Raw genomic sequence first — 22,856 nt, forward strand, 5'->3', positions numbered from 1 at the left:
AGGCATCCGCGGTAATTGACGATAATGAACAAATCAAGGTCACAGACAAAATAAACTTAGACTGTAAAGTGCCAATTGAAATAGACTTATCAACCTTTTTTGTACGTTTAGAGCATGCTGATATAACATGAGTTGAATCACCACAATAGAAGCACAACCCATTTTTTCGCCTAAAATTCTGCCGTTCGCTTCTGGACAGAATTCTATCACATTGCATATTTTCTGGAGCCTTCTCAGAAGACACCGCCAAATGGTGCACAGGTTTGCGCTCCCGCAAACGCCGATCAATCTGAATAGCCATTGTCATGGACTCATTCAGACCTGTAGGTGCAGGGAACCCCACCATAACATCTTTAATGGCATCAGAGAGACCCTCTCTGAAATTCGCCGCCAGGGCGCACTCATTCCACTGAGTAAGCACTGACCATTTACGAAATTTTTGGCAGTATATTTCAGCTTCATCTTGCCCTTGAGATAGGGCCATCAAGGTTTTTTCAGCCTGAATCTCTAAATTAGGTTCCTCATAAAGCAACCCCAAAGCCAGAAAAAACGCATCCACATTGAGCAACGCAGGATCCCCGGGTGCCAATGCAAATGCCCAGTCTTGAGGGTCACCCCGCAGCAAGGAAATTACTATCCTAACCTGCTGTGCGGGATCTCCAGCGGAGCGAGATCTCAGGGAAAGAAATAATTTACAATTATATTTGAAATTCAGGAAACGAGATCTATCCCCGGAGAAAAATTCTGGTATAGGAATTCTAGGTTCAGATATAGGAGCATGAATAACTAAATCCTGTAAATTTTGAACCTTCGTAGCAAGATTATTCAAACCTGTAGCCAAACTCTGAGGATCCATTTTAATCAGGTGAGATCAGAGCCATTCAAGGATTAGAAGGAGAGAGAGAGGCAAAGGCTGCAATTAGAGCAGAAATGCAACTGAGTAAACTATAGAGCAAGCTCAGAAGAAAAAAAAAAAAAATCTGCAGACTTCTTTTTCTCTCCTTTCTTCTGCCAACGGTTTTAACCCTTGGCCGGCCATACTGTCATGGTTCCCAATGGCAAGGGAACGTCAGAGAACTTAAATAACAGACTAGCTCTTGGGTGATGGAATCTCGAGCTGACCGTGAGCTAAACCTACCACACAACTAACAGTGGCCGGGTGACGTACCTACGTTTTATCCCTAGACGCCCAGCGCCAGCCGGAGAACTAACTAACCCTAATAGAGGAAAAAAACAGACCTGGCTTACCTCTAGGGAAATTCCCCCAAAAAGGAGACAGAAGCCCCCCACATATATTGACGGTGAGTTCAGAGGAAAAGACATACGCAGTATGAAGATAGGTTCAGCAAAGCGAGGTCCGCTTACTAGATAGTAAGAAGATACAATAGGGAACTTCACGGTCAGCTGAAAACCCTATTAAAATACCATCCAGAAATTACTTTAAGACTCATGTGTCAACTCATGACACCGGAGTGGTAATTTCGGCCCACAAGAGCTTCCAGCTACAGAAACATAACATAACTGTGAACTGGAACAAAAATGCAAACAAACTTAGGACTAAGAGTCCAACTTAGCTGATAGTAGTCTAGAAGCAGGAACATGCAACAGAAAGGCTCTGGTTACATTGATGGCCGGCACTAGAATAACTGAGCAGCAAGGCTAAATAGGATACTTCCACATCCTGATGGAAACAGGTGAACAGAGAAAGTGAAGCACACAAGTCCAGTACCACCAGCGACCACCGGGGGAGCCCAAAAACCAAATTCACAACAGACAAGATAATAGACCTGCACATAGCTGGAATGGGCTACAAAAACATAAGTAAGATGCTGGGTTAGAGGGAGACAACTGTTGGTGCAATAGTAAGAAAATGGAAGAAATACAAAATGACTGTCAATCAATATTGATCTGGGGCACCATGCAAGGCAGCTGGGATCACAGTCACCAAGAAAATTATTGCTAACACATTACGTTGTAAAGGTTTGAAATCCTGCAGTGCCCGCGAGGTCCCCCTGCTGAAAAAGGCACATGTGCAGGCCCGTCTGAAGTTTGGCAATGAACACCTGGATGATTCTGTGAGTGATTTTGGAGATGATGCTGTGGTCAGATGAGACAAAAATTGAGCCTTTGACATTAACTCATCTCGCCGTGTTTGGAGGAATAGGAATGCTGCCTATGACCCAAAGAACACCGTATCCACTGTCAAGCATGGAGGTGGAAATGTTATGTTTTGGGGGATTTCTCTGCTAAGGGTACAGGACTACTTCATCGCATCAATGGAAGAATGGATAGAGCCATGTACCATAAAATCCTGAGTGACAACCTCCTTCCTTTCGCCAGGACATTAAAAATGGGTCGTAGCTGAGTCTTCCAGCAAGACAATGAACCAAAACATGCAGCCAAGGCAACAAAGGAGTGGCTCAAAAAGAAGCACATTAAGGTCATGGAGTGGCCTAGCCAGTTTCCAGATCTTAATGATTTACAGATGCACTGCAAAGAGGAGTGGACCAAAATTCCTCCTGAGTCCTGACATGTGCTATATATACACAGTGATTTGCTCAATATTAGATATAACTCCCCCTAGGGGATACTGTACCATACACAATTGAATATATCACAGAATGGTGTGATCAAGAAATGCACTGACCTCAACCATGGTACTATTATAAACAATTTATTAGAACAATTCTTTTTTAAAACAACATATACATGTAACTACAAGAAAGGGTCCTGGAACCACAAAAAAGGGACAACTCTGCCATAGGTCACTCCCTTATGAAAATCTGGCTAAACACTAGGTGTTTCTATAGTTGCCCCTGCTATATTGCACATATATAAAGATCATGAATATTAACATGTAATCACATGTGTGGAAAAGAAAATTCATTTGCTCATATGAGCACACCTTACTCTAGGTAGCTACACGCTAATCCTCTTAGTTTAATTAGATATTTCCCCCACATTGTAAAAATTAATCAATGCAACTATCTATTTAGTATGAGGCATACCTGTTTTTTAGCCACATGGGAGTGATCCTCGGCGTCCCTCTGCCCCGACGCGCGTTTCACACCGCTTCTTCAGGAGGCCTCCTGAAGAAGCGGTGTGAAACGCGCGTCGGGGCAGAGGGACGCCGAGGATCACTCCCATGTGTGTTATGACCCCAATGGCGAGGGTCTCAGAGGAACGTGGAAGTCTGCAGAATACAAAAATCCAGCTCATAGGGCAGTGGTAACTGGGTTGACCATATATCTACTCCTAACGCCAACACTAGAAGTAGCCGGGGATCATTCCTACGATGATTCTAGATGACACGCGCCAGCCGGAGAATCTAGCTACCCCTAGTAGAGGAAAACAAAAGACCTTTCTTGCCTCCAGAGAAGGGGACCCCAAAGCTGGATAGAAGCCCCCCACAAATAATAACGGTGAGGTAAGAGGAAATGACAAACACAGAAATGAACCAGGTTTAGCACAGAGAGGCCCGCTTACTGATAGCAGAATAAAGAAAGGTAACTTATATGGTCAACAAAAACCCTATCAAAATCCACACTGGAAATTCAAGAACCCCCGAACCGTCTAACGGTCCGGGGGGAGAACACCAGCCCCCTAGAGCTTCCAGCAAAGGTCAGGATATAGATTTGGAACAAGCTGGACAAAAATACAAAACCAAAACAAACAGCAAAAAGCAAAAGGCAGACTTAGCTGATATAACTGGAACCAGGATCAGTAGACAAGAGCACAGCAGACTAGCTCTGATAACTACGTTGCCAGGCATTGAACTGAAGGTCTAGGGAGCTTATATAGCAACACCCCTAACTAACGACCCAGGTGCGGATAAAAGGAATGACAGAAAAACCAGAGTCAAAAAACTAGTAACCACTAGAGGGAGCAAAAAGCAAATTCACAACAGTACCCCCCCCTTAGTGAGGGGTCACCGAACCCTCACCACGACCACCAGGGCGATCAGGATGAGCGGCATGAAAGGCACGAACTAAATCGGCCGCATGAACATCAGAGGCGACCACCCAGGAATTATCCTCCTGACCATAGCCCTTCCACTTGACCAGGTACTGAAGCCTCCGCCTGGAGAGGCGAGAATCCAAGATCTTCTCCACCACGTACTCCAACTCGCCCTCAACCAACACCGGAGCAGGAGGCTCAGCAGAAGGAACTACAGGCACAATGTACCGCCGCAACAAGGACCTATGAAATACATTGTGAATAGCAAACGACACAGGAAGATCCAGACGAAAAGATACAGGATTAAGGATTTCCAATATCTTGTAAGGCCCAATAAAACGAGGTTTAAATTTGGGAGAGGAGACCTTCATAGGAACAAAGCGGGAAGAAAGCCATACCAAATCCCCAACGCGTAGTCGGGGACCCACACCGCGGCGGCGGTTGGCAAAGCGCTGAGCCCTCTCCTGTGACAACTTCAAGTTGTCCACCACATGATTCCAGATCCGCTGCAACCTATCTACCACAGAATCCACCCCAGGACAGTCAGAAGGCTCCACATGACCCGAAGAAAAGCGAGGATGGAAACCAGAGTTGCAGAAAAAAGGCGAAACCAAGGTGGCGGAACTAGCCCGATTATTAAGGGCAAACTCAGCCAACGGCAAGAATGTCACCCAATCGTCCTGATCAGCAGAGACAAAACACCTCAAATAAGCCTCCAAAGTCTGATTGGTTCGCTCCGTCTGTCCATTAGTCTGAGGATGGAAAGCAGACGAAAACGACAAATCAATGCCCATCCTACTACAAAAGGATCGCCAGAACCTAGAAACGAACTGGGATCCTCTGTCTGACACAATATTCTCAGGGATGCCGTGCAAACGAACCACGTTCTGGAAAAACACAGGAACCAGATCGGAAGAGGAAGGCAGCTTAGGCAAAGGAACCAAATGGACCATCTTGGAGAAGCGATCACATATCACCCAGATAACGGACATGCCCTGAGATAGCGGAAGATCAGAAATGAAATCCATGGAGATATGTGTCCAAGGTCTCTTCGGGACAGGCAAGGGCAAGAGCAAACCGCTGGCACGAGAACAGCAAGGCTTAGCTCGAGCACAAGTCCCACAGGACTGCACAAATGACCGCACATCCCTTGACAAGGAAGGCCACCAAAAGGACCTGGCCACCAGATCTCTGGTGCCAAAAATTCCCGGGTGACCTGCCAACACCGAGGAATGAACCTCGGAAATGACTCTGCTGGTCCATTTATCCGGGACAAACAGTCTGTCAGGTGGACAAGACTCAGGCCTATCAGCCTGAAATCTCTGCAACACACGTCGCAGATCCGGAGAAATAGCTGACAAGATAACTCCATCTTTAAGAATACCAACAGGATCAGCGACTCCAGGAGCATCAGGCACAAAGCTCCTAGAAAGAGCATCGGCCTTCACATTCTTTGAACCTGGTAAATACGAGACAACAAAATCAAAGCGGGAGAAAAACAATGACCAGCGGGCCTGTCTCGGATTAAGGCGTTTAGCAGACTCGAGATACATCAGATTTTTGTGATCAGTCAAGACCACCACACGATGCTTAGCACCCTCGAGCCAATGACGCCACTCCTCAAATGCCCATTTCATGGCCAACAACTCCCGATTGCCCACATCATAATTTCGCTCGGCAGGCGAAAACTTCCTGGAGAAAAAGGCACAAGGTTTCATAACAGAGCAACCAGGGCCTCTCTGCGACAAAACGGCCCCTGCTCCAATCTCTGAAGCATCCACCTCAACCTGAAAGGGAAGTGAGACATCGGGCTGGCACAAAACAGGCGCCGAAGTAAACCGGCGCTTCAACTCCTGGAAAGCCTCCACGGCAGCAGGAGCCCAGTTAGCTACATCGGAGCCCTTCTTGGTCATATCCGTCAACGGTTTCACAATGCTAGAAAAATTAGCGATAAAACGACGGTAGAAGTTAGCGAAACCCAAGAACTTCTGAAGACTCTTAACCGACGAGGGCTGAGTCCAATCAAGAATAGCTCGGACCTTGACTGGGTCCATCTCCACAGCAGAAGGGGAAAAAATGAACCCCAAAAAGGGAACCTTCTGTACACCAAAGAGACACTTTGAGCCCTTGACAAACAAAGAATTTTCACGCAAAATTTTAAAGACCAACCTGACCTGCTCCACATGCGAATCCCAATCATCAGAAAAAACCAAAATATCATCCAGATAAACAATCAAAAATTTATCCAGATACTTCCGGAAAATGTCATGCATAAAGGACTGAAAAACTGAAGGCGCATTGGAGAGCCCAAAAGGCATCACCAAGTACTCAAAATGACCTTCGGGCGTATTGAATGCGGTTTTCCATTCATCACCTTGCTTAATGCGCACAAGGTTGTACGCACCACGAAGGTCTATCTTGGTGAACCACTTGGCACCTTTAATCCGGGCAAACAAGTCAGACAACAGCGGTAAAGGATACTGAAATTTGACAGTGATCTTATTTAAAAGCCGATAATCAATACAAGGTCTCAAAGATCCGTCCTTTTTTGCCACAAAAAAGAATCCCGCACCAAGGGGGGAAGAAGACGGACGAATATGTCCTTTCTCCAGAGACTCCTTGATATATGAACGCATAGCGGTATGTTCAGGTACCGACAGATTAAATAGTCTTCCCTTAGGAAACTTACTGCCTGGGATCAAATCTATAGCACAGTCACAGTCCCTATGAGGAGGCAGTGCACTGGACTCAGACTCACTGAAGACATCCTGATAATCAGACAAATACTCCGGAACTTCCGAAGGCGTAGAAGAAGCAATAGACACAGGCAGGGAATCCCCATGAATACCACGACAGCCCCAACTTGAGACTGACATAGCCTTCCAGTCCAGGACTGGATTATGGGTCTGTAACCATGGCAGCCCTAAAACAACCAAATCATGCATTTTATGTAAAACCAGGAAACGTATCACCTCGCGGTGTTCAGGAGTCATGCACATGATAACCTGTGTCCAATACTGCGGTTTATTTGCTGCCAATGGCGTAGCATCAATACCCCTAAGAGGAATAGGATTTTCTAATGGTTCAAGAGTAAAACCACAGTGCTTAGCAAATGACAGATCCATAAGACTCAGGGCAGCACCTGAATCTACAAACGCCATGACAGGATAAGACGACAGTGAGCAAATCAAAGTTACAGACAGAATAAATTTAGGTTGCAAATTACCAACGGTGATAGGACTAACAACCTTAGCTATACGTTTAGAGCATGCTGAGATAACATGTGTAGAATCACCACAGTAGTAGCACAAGCCATTCCGGCGTCTATGAATTTTCCGCTCATTTCTAGTCAGGATTCTATCACATTGCATTAAATCAGGTGTCTGTTCAGACAACACCATGAGGGAATTTGCGGTTTTTCTATCACATTGCACCGAATTAGGTGTCTGTTCAGACAACACCATGAGGGAATTTGCGGTTTTGCGCTCCCGCAACCGCCGGTCAATTTGAATAGCCAGTGCCATAGTATCATTGAGACCTGTGGGAATGGGAAAACCCACCATAACATTCTTAATGGCTTCAGAAAGGCCATTTCTAAAATTAGCGGCCAGTGCACACTCGTTCCAATGTGTCAGCACGGACCATTTCCGAAATTTTTGGCAATACACTTCAGCCTCGTCCTGCCCCTGAGACATAGCCAGCAAGGCCTTTTCTGCCTGAATCTCAAGATTGGGTTCCTCATAAAGTAAACCGAGCGCCAGAAAAAACGCATCAATATCAGCCAATGCCGGATCTCCTGGCGCCAGCGAAAAAGCCCAATCCTGAGGGTCGCCCCGTAAGAACGAAATAACTATTTTTACTTGCTGAGCAGAGTCTCCAGATGAACAGGGTCTCAGGGACAAAAACAATTTACAATTATTCACAAAATTCCTAAACTTAAACCTGTCTCCGGAAAACAGTTCAGGAATCGGTATTTTAGGTTCTGACCTAGGATTTCTGATAACATAGTCTTGTATGCCCTGCACACGAGTAGCCAGCTGGTCCACACTTGTAATCAAGGTCTGGACATTCATGTCTGCAGCAAGCATAGCCACTCTGAGGTAAAGGGGAAGAAGAAAGAAAAAAAAAAAAAAAAAAAAAACTCAGAATCTTCTTTCTTATAATCCCTCTTCTGCAACGCATTAAACATTTAATACTGGCCTGGCAAACTGTTATGACCCCAATGGCGAGGGTCTCAGAGGAACGTGGAAGTCTGCAGAATACAAAAATCCAGCTCATAGGGCAGTGGTAACTGGGTTGACCATATATCTACTCCTAACGCCAACACTAGAAGTAGCCGGGGATCATTCCTACGATGATTCTAGATGACACGCGCCAGCCGGAGAATCTAGCTACCCCTAGTAGAGGAAAACAAAAGACCTTTCTTGCCTCCAGAGAAGGGGACCCCAAAGCTGGATAGAAGCCCCCCACAAATAATAACGGTGAGGTAAGAGGAAATGACAAACACAGAAATGAACCAGGTTTAGCACAGAGAGGCCCGCTTACTGATAGCAGAATAAAGAAAGGTAACTTATATGGTCTACAAAAACCCTATCAAAATCCACACTGGAAATTCAAGAACCCCCGAACCGTCTAACGGTCCGGGGGGAGAACACCAGCCCCCTAGAGCTTCCAGCAAAGGTCAGGATATAGATTTGGAACAAGCTGGACAAAAATACAAAACCAAAACAAATAGCAAAAAGCAAAAGGCAGACTTAGCTGATATAACTGGAACCAGGATCAGTAGACAAGAGCACAGCAGACTAGCTCTGATAACTACGTTGCCAGGCATTGAACTGAAGGTCTAGGGAGCTTATATAGCAACACCCCTAACTAACGACCCAGGTGCGGATAAAAGGAATGACAGAAAAACCAGAGTCAAAAAACTAGTAACCACAAGAGGGAGCAAAAAGCAAATTCACAACACATGTGGCTAAAAAACAGGTATGCCTCATACTAAATAGATAGTTGCATTGATTAATTTTTACAATGTGGGGGAAATATCTAATTAAACTAAGAGGATTAGCGTGTAGCTACCTAGAGTAAGGTGTGCTCATATGAGCAAATGAATTTTCTTTTCCTCACATGTGATTACATGTTAATATTCATGATCTTTATATATGTGCAATATAGCAGGGGCAACTATAGAAACACCTAGTGTTTAGCCAGATTTTCATAAGGGAGTGACCTATGGCAGAGTTGTCCCTTTTTTGTGGTTCCAGGACCCTTTCTTGTAGTTACATGTATATGTTGTTTTAAAAAAGAATTGTTCTAATAAATTGTTTATAATAGTACCATGGTTGAGGTCAGTGCATTTCTTGATCACACCATTCTGTGATATATCCTGACATGTGCGCAAACCTCATCATCAACTACAAAATAAAGTGTGACTGCTGTGCTTGCCAACAAGGGTTTTGCCACCAAGTATTAAGTCTTGTTTGCCAGAGGGATCAAATACTTATTTCTCACTACAAAATGCAAATACATTTATATAATTTATACAACGTGATTTTCTGGATTTTATTTTTGATATTCTATCTCTCAATGGTAAAATTAACCTACCCCTTAAAATTATAGATTTTTCATGTCTTTGTCAGTGGGCAAACTTACAAAATCAGCAAGGGATCAAACATTTATTTCCTTCACTGTATATGTATATGTGCAATTCATGTTTCTGTAGTGTGTGTGTGTGTGTGTGTGTGTGTATATATATATATATATATATATATATATATATATATATATATATATACACGCACTATATATGTCTATATCTATATCTATATGTACCTTATGTGTGTATGTGCATATACAGTGGGTACGGAAAGTATTCAGACCCCTTCAAATTTTTCACTCTTTGTTTCATTGCAGCCATTTGGTAAATTCCAAAAAGTCAATTTTTTTCTCATTTATGTACTCTCTGCACCCCATCTTGATTGAATAAAAGGCAGAAATGTAGTAATTTTTGCACATTTATTAAAAAAGAAACGGACGGAGACTTGGGCCTCTCTACCTTCAAGAGTACCCCTGGAACAGGGGTAGTTGGGGTCCCAGTACCAGGGTCAGTTTGAGGCCCCCCTTCCTTACCGAATACTGTCACAGCATGACAAAAACAGTATTGTATAACCAGGACTGATGAGAAGTCCTAAACAGTCTTGAAAACGTTGCTATTAGTAGTTTCTTTAAAGGGGTTGACCACCTCTTTTCAATCTCAATGTTTTCCCCAAGTGAAATAAGAACACCTATGCTCACCTACGGTATTCGCGCTGCTCCAGTGGGTTTGCATCACTCTTCCCTTATTCAGACAAATCAGACATCCGGAGAAAGTTAGAGTTGCGGCTGCTGTTTCACTTCCTCTGGATGTCAGTTATGTCCGTAATGAGTGTGAAACCAGTGCTGATGCACCGCAGTGCTGATTCACATAACAATATCATGTCACACGAGCCCCAGGAAAGCCAGTACCAACATTGATAGAAAAACGCTGGCCAAGATGGTGAGCATATGTGTAATTGTTTTTTACTGTGGTGCAACATAGGGTTTGAAAAGGGCTTGTTAGAGTAGTGGACAACCTCTTCAATTTAGCCAAAGTGTCACCTGCTAATGTTAACATAACGCAAATATAATTTTGCTTACACATATAAAATTACGGATGTAGAATTCACCATCATAAAGCATATGGCTCATTATGGCATTGATGTAGGTCATCTATGCTATTTACGAATCATGCTATTTATACACTTAGACCATCAAGACTGCTGTTGTTCACTCCAATCTTGATGAGGTGGCGTGTTTGAGTCAGAGGTGCCTGATTCCTTAATAGGTACACGCCTCTTAATGAATCAGGTGAGTTTTTAAAAATGACATGCTCCTTTTCACAAATCTTACTCCAGTCAGGAACCAAAGGATTTGTAGCGTAAAGTATACCACACCTCTTCATTTATCAGACGAAGCAGTGTCTCCATGCCATGTCCCTCCCAGTACTGGCATGAAAACTAATGAAGTAAAAAAATGTATGTTGAGACTTTTCAGAGTGTTTTATGCCATATTTCTGGAGTAAGCACTTAGGATGAATCAGAGCCTAAGGGCTTGTGCACACGCTGCGGATTCCATTGCGGAATTTTCCGCAGCGGATTTGATAAATCCGCAGTGCAAAACCGCTGCGGTTTTTACTGCGGATTTATCGCGGTTTCTATTGCGGTTTCCTCTGTGGGTTTTCACCTGCAGATTTCTATTGGAGCAGGTGTAAACCCGCAGCGGAATCTGCACAAAGAATTGACATGCTGCGGAATATAAACAGCTGCGTTTCTACGCGTTTTTTTCCGCAGCATGTTTCCCATAGGTTTACATTGTACTGTAAACTCATGGGAAACCGCTGTGGACCCGCAGCTGCGGAAACGCTGTGGTTCCACAGCAAAATCCGCAGCATGTGCACATACCCTTAATCTCTGAACGGCTGCGCTCAGCAAATAGCATTCATCATTTAACAGTACAAATTAGTGCTTCTCACCTTGGACATGAAGACTATTTGGTTGTATTGAGGCGTTCGGTATTGCAGGATAAGTCTTGGAGTAGGAAGCGCCTGGCTGCTGTACTTGGGGTGGCTGTGGAGTTCTTTTGGGCATCATACTGGAGGCTGCATTAAGTCTCCGTGGGCTTAGATGATGAGGTGAAAAACTAAAATGAAGCAGATTGGTATCAGTTTAAATGTCAACTTAAAAACAAACATTTTCCTAAAAAAATAAATTCAGGTAAAATTCTTGATCACTCCCCAGTTGGATAAATTAGTTAATTATAATTACACTAGATGGTGGCCCGATTCTAATGCATCGGGTATTCTAGAATATGTTTGTAGATTATTTATGAAGATTTCAGAATAATGCAATGATTACACAGGATTCAGCCTGCCAGGCGCGACCAATTAGCGAAGCGTGGTTCAAATCCCACGCCAATTCGAGGCCGGACTGCGCCTGTCGCTGATTGTTCACGGCCAGCCGGACGCGACCAATCAGTGAAGCCAGGGCCAGCTGCAGGTTTTTGAGGGCCACGGGCGAAAGAGTCTCACAGCCCATGTAGCATATAACACAGCCTACACAGTATATAGCACAGCCACGTAGTATATAGCACAGCCACATAGTCTACAGCACAGGCACATAGTATATAGCACAGCTACATAGTATATAACACAGCCACGTAGTATATAGCACAGCCACGTAGTATATAGCAGCCACGTAGTATATAACACAGCTACGTAGTATATAGCACAGGCACGTAGTATATAAAAAAGCCACATAGTATATAGCACAGCCACATAATATATTGCACAGCCACGTAGTGTATAGCACAGTCACATAGTATATGGCACAGCTACGTAGTATATAACACAGCCAAGCAGTATATAGCAAAGCCACATAGTATATTGCAGAGCCACATAGTATATAGCACGGCCCACTCAGTATATAACACAGCCCACAAAGTATATAGCACAGCCCACGTAGTATATAGCACAGCCCATGCAGTATATAACACAGCCCATGCAGTATATAGCACAGCCCATGTAGTATATAGCACGGCCCACATAGTATATAGCACAGCCCATGCAGTATATAACACAGGCCACGTAGTATATTGCACAGCCATGTAGTATATTGCACAGCCACGTAGTATATAGTACAGCCACATAGTATATGGCACAGCCCACGTAGTATATAACACAGCCACGTAGTATATAGCACAGCAACGTAGCATATTGCACAGCCATGTAGTATATAGCACAGCCACGTAGTATATAGCACAGCCACATAGTATATAGCACAGCCACGTAGTATATTGCACAGCCATGTAGTATATAGCACAGCCCACGAAGTGTACAGCACAGTGACGTAGTATATAACACAGCCCACGCAGTATATAACACAGCCCACGCAGTATGTAACACAGCCCACCTAGTATATAACACAGCCCACGTAGTATATAGCAATGTGGGCACCATATCCCTGTTAAAAAAAGAATTAAAATAAAAAATAGTTATATACTCACCTTCCGGCGGCCCCCAGATCCAGCTCAGGCATTTAGCGATGCTCCTCGCGACGCTCCGTTCCCAGTAATGCCTTGCGGCAATAACCTATGATGATGTGCGGTCTCGCGAGACCGCTAACTCATCATCCCGTGAGACCGCTACGTCATCTCGGGTCATTGACGCAGTGCATTCTTGGGACCAAAGCGTCGCAAGGAGCTGGAAAGGCTGGCGCGGACGACGGAAGGTGAAAATATGATTTTTGTAAAATTATTTTTAACATTATATGTTTTTACTTTTGATGCTGCATAGACAGCATCAATAGTAAAAAGTTGTTCACACAGGGTTTTAATGGCAGCATTATTGGACTGCTTTACACAGCGTTATGCCGTGGTGTAACGCAGTCTGTTTAACGGACTGCTAAAACGCTATGTGGGTGCTGACTGAAGGGGAGCATGGAGGGGCCAATTCGCAGCCGGACTGTGCCTGTTGCTGATTGGTCACGCCCAGCCGTGACAGACAGACAGACAAACAGACGGAAGTGGACCTTAGACGATTATATAGATAGATAAGCTTCACCTACTTTCTGTAGAAAACACTCACTGTATAGCAATCATGGTTGGTCCTGCCCCTGTGTGAGAACAAAAAGGCCCAGCTAGGAGGCCCTATGCTTATTGGAAAGTTGTGTTCGGCTCATGGTAAGGTTGTAATTGGATATGTAAATGCTTTAGCATAAATGATGAGATCAGTAAATTGACTTCTAATGTTAGCCATGTCTACATTTTAGGCCTTGAAGACAACATAAAATATAAAGTGAAAATTAGAGAATGTGATGTCTTATCTGTACATACAGTCAATGCATGTTAATAATTGATATGCAAAATATTAATAAAAGAACAGTTCTATTGAAGACTAAATATTTTTACCGTAATCAACATGCTTGGAAACATAGCGGATGGGAAGGGTGCATTTTATAGTTGGCACTCAAAATGTTTCACTATTGATAAGCAAATCAAATTTATGTAAATTGTGCAGAATTTCATGAAATTCACTTGTCTCAATGAATTAGAATTTACACTTTGCAATTCAATTTGCCACAAAATGCTACCCCCTTGCGATATGCAATCTGATGAAACTTGTGGAAACATACAGACCCCTACTTCCCCTAGGGTCTTTGTGATCTTCTATGGTAGTGATTCTTTGTACTAACATAATTTGTGCTGCAAATTGTCAAAGGGAAATGATGTCAGAAGGAGGAAGAGTGTGTGGGCGGAGAATATATATGTGTCTGTGTGTGTGTGTGTGTCTGTCTGTGTGTCTGTGTACCCATGCGATGTGTGTGTACTCAGGCATTGTCTGATGGGATTATTACTCCCATCCGACAATGTCTTTTGTCACATATGACAGAGACAGCATGAGCCGATGATGGGAGAATAGTCTCATCATCCGGCGCCTGTGTTCAATCAAAACATTCACATAATTTACATATTCACATATACAATACATACTCACCGAACACCTTATCCCCAATGTCCGTGTCTCCTGCAAACAATCAAAAATAATAAACCAACATATACTCACCTTAGTCCATTTAATACCGAGTGTCCCACGGCGATCTCACGTGTAGAACAGTGACATCAGGAGATGTGACTGCTCTACCCAGACGCCGCCGATACACTGACAGGAGGTAATCGCTACTGCAGTGTATCACTAAGCCGCCGTGAGAGTTCACTGGCTGATCAGCTCCGGTGCTCTCACTTACAGCACTTCTACAAGTGAGTTCGCCGTAGGCCACTCGTTATTGTGGACAATGTCAGACAGGATAGTATTATATGTTGGTTTATTATTTTTTGATTCTTTGCAGGAGACGAGGGTGTTGGGGACTAGGCGTTCAGTAAGTATGGTAAATTTAGATTCATTAAAGGAGTCTGTGTGATTATTTCAAATAAAGGAATTTATTGTGGCCGTGTCTTTATTTACCATGTAACTATGGGGTTAGTAATGGATAGGTGTCTTATAGACACCTCACCATTACTAACCTGTGGGCTTGATGTCACCTGACAATACAAAGGTGACATCAACCCCACAAATATGAACCCCACTTGCCACCGCTACAGGGCAAGTGGGAAGAGCGAGGCTAAGTGCCAGAATTGCCGCATCTATAAGATGTGTCATTTTTGTGGTGGCTGAGAGCTGATGCTTTTAGAATGGGCAGTGCCAATATCCATGGCCCCTTCCCAGGCTATTAATATCAGCACACAGCTGTCTGCTTAGCCTTTGCTGGTTCAATTTTATAGGGGGACCCCATGTCATTTTTTTTCTGGGGTTCCCCTGTAAACTAGCCAGTAAAGGCTAAGCAAACAGATGTGAGCTAATATTAATAGCCTGGGAATCTTTAAGGCTATTGTCTCCTTCCCAGAATACTGTGTTAACATCAGACCTCAGCCGTCAGTTTTCCCTCTGCTGGTTATTAAAATTACAAGGGAGCCCAAGCAATTTTTTTTACATTTTTGGAAAAATAAACAGATTTCTAAGGGTATGTTCCCACGGTCAGTAAACAATGCGGGTAGGACGCTGCGTCCATCCGCAGCGTCCAACCCGCAGTGGCCAGATGTTACAACATAGTGGATGGGATATCCACCAAGCGTGCACTGACACCTGCGGTTTCCCTGTGGAGACAGACATGCGGTGCATCTTCCCAGACAGCAGCATGTCTATTTATCTTGATATCAAGATAAATATCACCCGTCCAATGTATAGGGCATGGTGATTCCCCACGGATCAATGAACAAATGCTGAATCACTTGCATTCAAAAGCCGGCAGCACTTTGGATGGAGCGGACATGTGCTGCTTCCAAAGCTACCGATTACTGACGGTGGAGATGTAGCCCAACAGTTGCTGTTTTTTTACCGCATAGGTAGGTTAATTATGTTAACCCTCCTACATAGGCTGGTGACTGCGTGTGTCTTTGTTTAATATTAATTAAGGTATCTGGCTGAAGAGGTTGAACAAGGAAATCACATCACAATTCTTTTTCTTTTAATAATATATCTTTATTTAGCTCTATGGATTGACAAAAACGCATAAAAAATGCGCTTATTTTCAGCTGCGTTTTTCTGCCAAGAGATGCAGAAGGGGTTATTTAATATGGACCCCAGGGAGATACTAGATCTAGGGCCCCCTCCAACTGCTTGTTCTGCCGCCTCCACGCCATTGAACGACATACTGCTGACAAATGTAGAACTCGCAGGAATGAGGGATGTCGTCACGGACAGGAGGCAGATCAAGAGTTAACAGTTTTATTTAACAACAACAACACACACTACACGCAGGAAGTGATAGATTGCAAGAGGGTGATGGGTTGCAGGATAGTGATAGGGAGCGGGACGGAACAAGAGGGACAGATGGGGATGGGGACAAAGTAAGTTCAGTAACTAGAGAGGTGAAACTTATCAGACTGTAGTCTTCTTCAGTGCGGCGTCTCAGGGTTCCAACAGTGGCACCGGCAGCAGGGGCACTTGATGTCTCGATGAAGTCTGTGATGAATGGGGATCCAACGGTGGCACTGACCACAGCGGCAGGTGATGTCTCGATGTAGTATGTTCAAGTGATCTCCGAGTATTTGTTAGTGCTCAGAGATTTAGTTTTTGTTGCCTCAGCTGCATGATTTACGGCTGCTTTGACAGAGATTGATCTGAGTGTCATTAGCATAATTGTTTCAATTCTGTCGCAAGAGAGAATATTCGTTTGTGTGACCCAAGTCTAATAGTTTAGCCCAAACCCAAATAGGTTAGCGACATAGGAGGTCCTCATTACGCTAAGCATTAAAAGCTGTATTCCACTGACATAAACTAGTAATACAGAACCCAGATAGGAAAACACATGCTATACATGGAGCAGACCACTCTTAACACAGCATGGAAATGTATTAATACTCTAAACCAGGCAGTCACATTAGAATTCTAGTGCTTTTTATTACACCAAAAAGCAGTATGTGAATCCACATAGGGCTCTTTGCGTGCTTATGGGAATGCCCTTTAGTTGCTGTTGATGGTTCTCATTTTGTAATCTGCTGTCTCAGTTTTAGTTGGGCTGCACAATATATTAAAAACAGAAGGCAGCTGGCAAGCTCATCTCTAAAGCGGAGAGCATGCCAAGTGGAGCACTTAATACACGTTAACTCAGCACTACTTCGGAGCCAATCACTGAACTGAAGGGTTTTGTAAAACTGAAAATCATAAATAGTTCTGAATGATGAAGTATGTGACAGGACGATCGTGCCATAGAGCAGATGTACTGCATACACATGGTTTAAGGCTGGAGTCACACTAAAAGTATAAAAAATCGGTCCGAGTCTCCCTGCCGAGAGTCGCACAAATGTCATGCGAGTGTCATGCAAGTACAATCCATCTTTTCACAACTAGCATCCGACTTAAATCCGAATGCAGTGCAATTGCTATCCGATTGCAATGCGACTTCAACATGAGCTTATACATACAGCAATTCTCTATATCATTTACATATCGTTTTCAAAGGAAATATACTTCAAAACACACACACACACACACACACACATATATATATATATAAACATCTAATATATAAAGCTGAATGTGTGTGTGTATGTATGTGTGTGTGTATGTCCGGGATTAGCATCTGCACGGTCGCAGCTACAGCCACAAAATTTTGCACAGTCACATGTCTGGACCCCGAGAGCGTCATAGGCTATGTTGTGAGACAAAATTTTAACCCCGCGCGTTCCAATTCACCAAACAATTTTGCCCCTATCTACATAATGGGGAAAAAGTGAAAGGAAAAGTGTTGGAGGCAAATTGACAGCCAGGAGGAGATGGCATACAGGTATATACTATATACAGGGGAGATGATATACAGCTATATATTATATACAGGAGGAGATGACATACAGGTATATAGTATATACAGGGGAGATGACATACACGTATATACTATATACAGGAGATGACATGCAGCTATATATTATATACAGGAGGAGATGACATACAGGTATATACTACATACAGGGGAGATGACATACAGGTTTATACTATATACAGGGGAGATGACATACAGGTATATACTATATACAGGGGAGATGACTTACAGGTATATACTATATCCAAGGGAGATGACATACAGGTATATACTATATACAGGGGAGATGACTTACAGGTATATCTAATATATAAAGCTGAATGTGTGTGTGTGTATGTGTGTATGTCCGGGATTGGCATCTGCACAGCTGCAGCTACAGCCACAAAATTTTGCACAGTCACACATCTGGACCCCGAGAGCGTCATAGACTATGTTGTGAGGCGAAATTTTACCCCCGCACGCTCCAATTCACCAAACAATTTTGCCCCTATCTACATGGGGAAATGGGGAAAAAGTGAAAGGAAAAGTGTTGGGAGGCAAATTGACAGCTGCCAGATGTGAACAAGGGGGACTTAAACAGTGAGAGCGATGGCGCCAAAGAGTATATACCATACAGTTGCTAAGGTGGGGCCCCGACTGTTGTGAATTCTGCTTTTGGGCTCCCTCCGGTGGTTGTAGGTGGTAATGCAGTTGCCCCTGAGTTGCAGTCATGGTCAGGTGTATCTGCTGATTGCAGTTCTGACTGGGGTATTTAGGCGTGCAGGATTCATTAGTCCTTGCCAGTTGTCAATTGTTGTTGGGAGGTGTTGGACCTCTGCTTGGTTCCTCCTGCCTTTCTGCCAAATCAGCAAAGATAAGTGTCTGGTTTTTTTTTTCCTGTGGCACACATGCTATGTGCTTCACAATTCAGTGCTATTCTTTGTGTTTTCTTGTCCAGCTTAGATTGTGTCAGTATTTTCTCAGTCTTGTTGGATTCTCTGGAGTGGCAGATATACATTCCATGTCTTTAGTTAGATTGTGGAACTTTTTGTATTATCTGCTGTGGATATTTTTGGAAGGGTTTTAATACTGACCGCCTAGTAATCTGTCCTATCCTTTCCTATTTAGCTAGAGTGGCCTCTTTTGCTAAATCCTGTTTTCTACCTGCGTGTGTCTATTCTTCTCCTACTCACAGTCATTATTCGTGGTGGGCTGCCTATCCTTTGGGGGTCTGCTCTGAGGCAAGGTAGCATTCCTATTTCCATCTATAGGGGTATTTAGTCCTCCGGCTGTGTCGAGGTGTCTAGGGTATGTTAGGCACACCCCACGGCTACTTCTAGTTGCGGTGTTAGTTCAGGATTTGCGGTCAGTACAGGTTCCACCGACTCCAGAGAAAGTTTCATGCGGCTCCAAGGTCACCAGATCATAACACCCGACATGGGATACTCACCACACATGGGGATATGAACACACACACAAAATGCGCCACACACTACCACGTGATTGAACACATATCACCCTCAGCACACATTTCACCACACATACACCAACCTCGCCACATAAAAGTCGAAACACAAAAGTCGCCGCTCAAAACTCGCCACGCGCAATACTCGCCACATGCAAAACTAGGCTCACGCAAAACTCGCCACACGTGCAAAACTCACCTCATGGAAAACTCGCCACACGCAGAACTTGCACAAGTGGAAAAATTGCCACATGCACAAAAGTTGCAACACATGCAAAAGTTGCCACACACAAAACTTGCACATACTCAAAACGCCCCACACATAAAACTCGCCACGCGCAAAACTCGCCATACGCAAAACTTGCTGCACACAACTTGCTACACTAACCTGTCACATGCAACTCGACACACAAAAAGTTGCTACACGCATGTCGCCACACAAAACTCATCTCACAAAAGTCACTACATGCATGTCGCCACAAGCAAATCTACACACACAACTTGACACATGAAACTCGCCCTAAAACACACACAAGTCTGGTATTATCCTTAAAAAATAAAAATCTGATTAATAAGCAGACAAACTACAAGAGCAATAACTGTACCATATAGGAAATACGGCAGCTGTCAGTCACATGATCTGTCTATTATGTGTATGTGTGAGCTAATATATACTGCCAGGGGGGAGGGCTTCCTGTTGGCTGGGGATTTATAAGGCTGCCAATTTAGCTTACAAATACTGAGGTAAAAATACTGACCAAATAACGTGTGAACGAGGTCTATTACAGGAGGAGATGACATACAGATATATACTATATACAGGAGATGACATACAGATATATACTATATACAGGAGGAGATGACAGACAGGTACATACTATATACAGGAGGAGATGACACACAGGTATATACTATATACAGGAGGAGATGACACAGGTATATACTATATACAGGGGAGATGACACACGCATATACTATATACAGGAGGAGATGACACACAGATATATACTATATACAGGAGGAGATGACATACAGATATATACTATATACAGGAGGAGATGACAGACAGGTACATACTATATACAGGAGGAGATGACACACAGGTATACACTATATACAGGAGGAGATGACACAGGTATATACTATATACAGGGGAGATGACACACGTATATACTATATACAGGAGGAGATGACACTCAGGTATATACTATATACAGGTGGAGATGACATACAGGTACATACTATATACAGGAGGAGATGACACACAGGTATATACTATATACAGGAGCAGATGACACACAGGTATATGCTATATACAGGAGGAGTTGACTTACAGGTATATACTATATACAGGAGGAGATGACATGCAGGTATATACTATATAAAAGAGGAGATGACACATAGGTATATAGAGGAGGAGATGACATACAGCAGGTATATACTATATACAGGGGAGATGACATACAGGTATATGCTATACACAGGAGATGACATACAGGTATACACTATATATAGGAGGAGATGACATACAGGTATATAGTATATACAGAAGAGATGACATACAGGTATATATTATATACAGGAGGAGATGACACATAGGTATATACAATATACAGGAGGAGATGACATACAGCAAGTATATACTATTTACAGGGGAGATGACATACAGGTATATACTATATACAGGAGATGACATACAGGTGTATACAGGAATCTGACGGCACTGCGAGTGTGAGACATTTCTCCTGCTCGATGTGCAATCTGGCAGATCCTGAGAGTTCACAGCCAATGAACTTACTTCACCTATGTGACGTTCGATCTCAAGAGCCCGTCACACTGGGAACTGTCAATGATTTTTGAAAGGACATTGAGGCTTTTTTTGTAAGAAATTTACATAAATACTTGTACTTGTAAATGTGTAAAATTTTTGTTCTGAATGTTGATCCAATTGATCAGTAGGACCAGGAGAGAAAAAAATGCTCTTTTAAGGCAAGATGGATCCTGCATTATGGTTATACCTCTGCTCCATACCTTGCGTCCTTTCTCATCTCTAGATTGAAATTGATTGATGTGCCTTTTTTTCAACCATAATAAGTATATATGCAACTAAAATATCTTTTGAAAAAAAAGGAATGACAAGCTGTGAGCATGTAGCAGAAACTTGTATGCTAATAGGTCCTGTGATCATGGAACCATCAACATTAATTCAAACAGCTTTTCTGTGCTGTGAAACGAAGTGAGGAGAAAGTGGAGGTATAGCTTGGGCAATGTGAGCCGCAGGCTTGTAGATACTGGAATTTTGTTCTATACCGTATCAGATTAAGACAACCCCTCTTCTGCCATCACAAACCTGATCTTCTATATCTAGAGATCTGTGAATCTTACCTTCTTTGTAGACCAACTTATGAGGAGCCTAGATAAAGTTTCATTGAGATATGAACCCATTGTAGCTATCGGGAAAATACTTCATGCTTTTTATTTTTACATGTATGTTATGATGGAGCTATAAGTGAAACATTTTTTATGGGCTGAGTGCCACAGATATTGTTCTTTAGTGTACATATCTATGCATTTGTATATATATGTTGGTACCATGTTAGCCAGTAGATAGAAAAATATTTATTATAATATATTTCACTGAGGACTCTCAATTCTAAATATTTTTCTATGCATTTGTAGTCAGGAATTTGGAAGAAAGCGTAGAGCACAGGAGTTGGCAACCACTGTCAGAGATTGTGGCTATAGTTAGGGTCACTCAATATATATTTCTAAAAAGAATTTGACTATAATTTTTAACAATTTAGGATTCATATTTACTTGTCATTTTCTATTAAAGAGATTCATGTTTTGCTTTACAGTTTATGAAATATCTGATTCCATAGAGTTACTATTTTCCTATATTCCTTGATTACAATGCCGTGTCTCACTTAACAGTGACTTAAGATACTTTGGGTGAATTTTACACATTCCATTAGCGTTTCATGGAGAACATTACATGTTCTTCTACTTCCCTCAGCAAAGCTTATGACTAAGTCTACATTCTAACAAGATGATAATACAGCATGGTGTGTTGCCAGACAAGCCTCTATTACTAGACTTTATCATGATTTATGAATCATGTCTTTGCATTCTGGGCTTACTCACATGAGTGACTATAGAACTGTGTTGACTCAGAGAAAGAGAAACTTGGATTTCCTTCAGTCTGGATTTGTCCATGAATGAATCTGAGTGTGTTTACTCTGAACATTGTGTATTTATTTAGTTTGGTGTCTAAGAAGAAAAAAATGTGCCAACTGATTGCAGTGGCCTCCAGACAGAAGATCTTTTAGAGAAAGTGTATGGATTCAGTAAAGGCCCCGTCTCACTAAGCGATTTACCAACGATCACGACCAGCGATATGACCTGGCCGTGATCGTTGGTAAGTTGCTGTGTGGTCGCTGGGGAGCTGTCACACAGACCGCTCTCCCCAGCGACCAACGATCAGGGGAACGACTTCGGCATCGTTGAAA

General features: G+C 43.0%; 1 protein-coding gene across 1 annotated transcript in view; it reads right to left on the reverse strand.

The window, feature by feature from the left end:
* GLIS3 (GLIS family zinc finger 3) overlaps window positions 1-22,856 on the reverse strand; it is a 615,191-nt gene that overhangs the window by 48,567 nt on the left and 543,768 nt on the right. The window contains exon 9 of the mRNA XM_077249138.1: window positions 11,504-11,670. Coding sequence (XP_077105253.1) covers window positions 11,504-11,670 — 167 coding nt within the window. The remainder of the gene's footprint in view (window positions 1-11,503; window positions 11,671-22,856) is intronic.

The sequence above is a fragment of the Ranitomeya variabilis genome, chromosome 1 (assembly GCF_051348905.1).
Source record: "Ranitomeya variabilis isolate aRanVar5 chromosome 1, aRanVar5.hap1, whole genome shotgun sequence".
In the NCBI taxonomy this organism is placed as follows: domain Eukaryota; kingdom Metazoa; phylum Chordata; class Amphibia; order Anura; family Dendrobatidae; genus Ranitomeya; species Ranitomeya variabilis.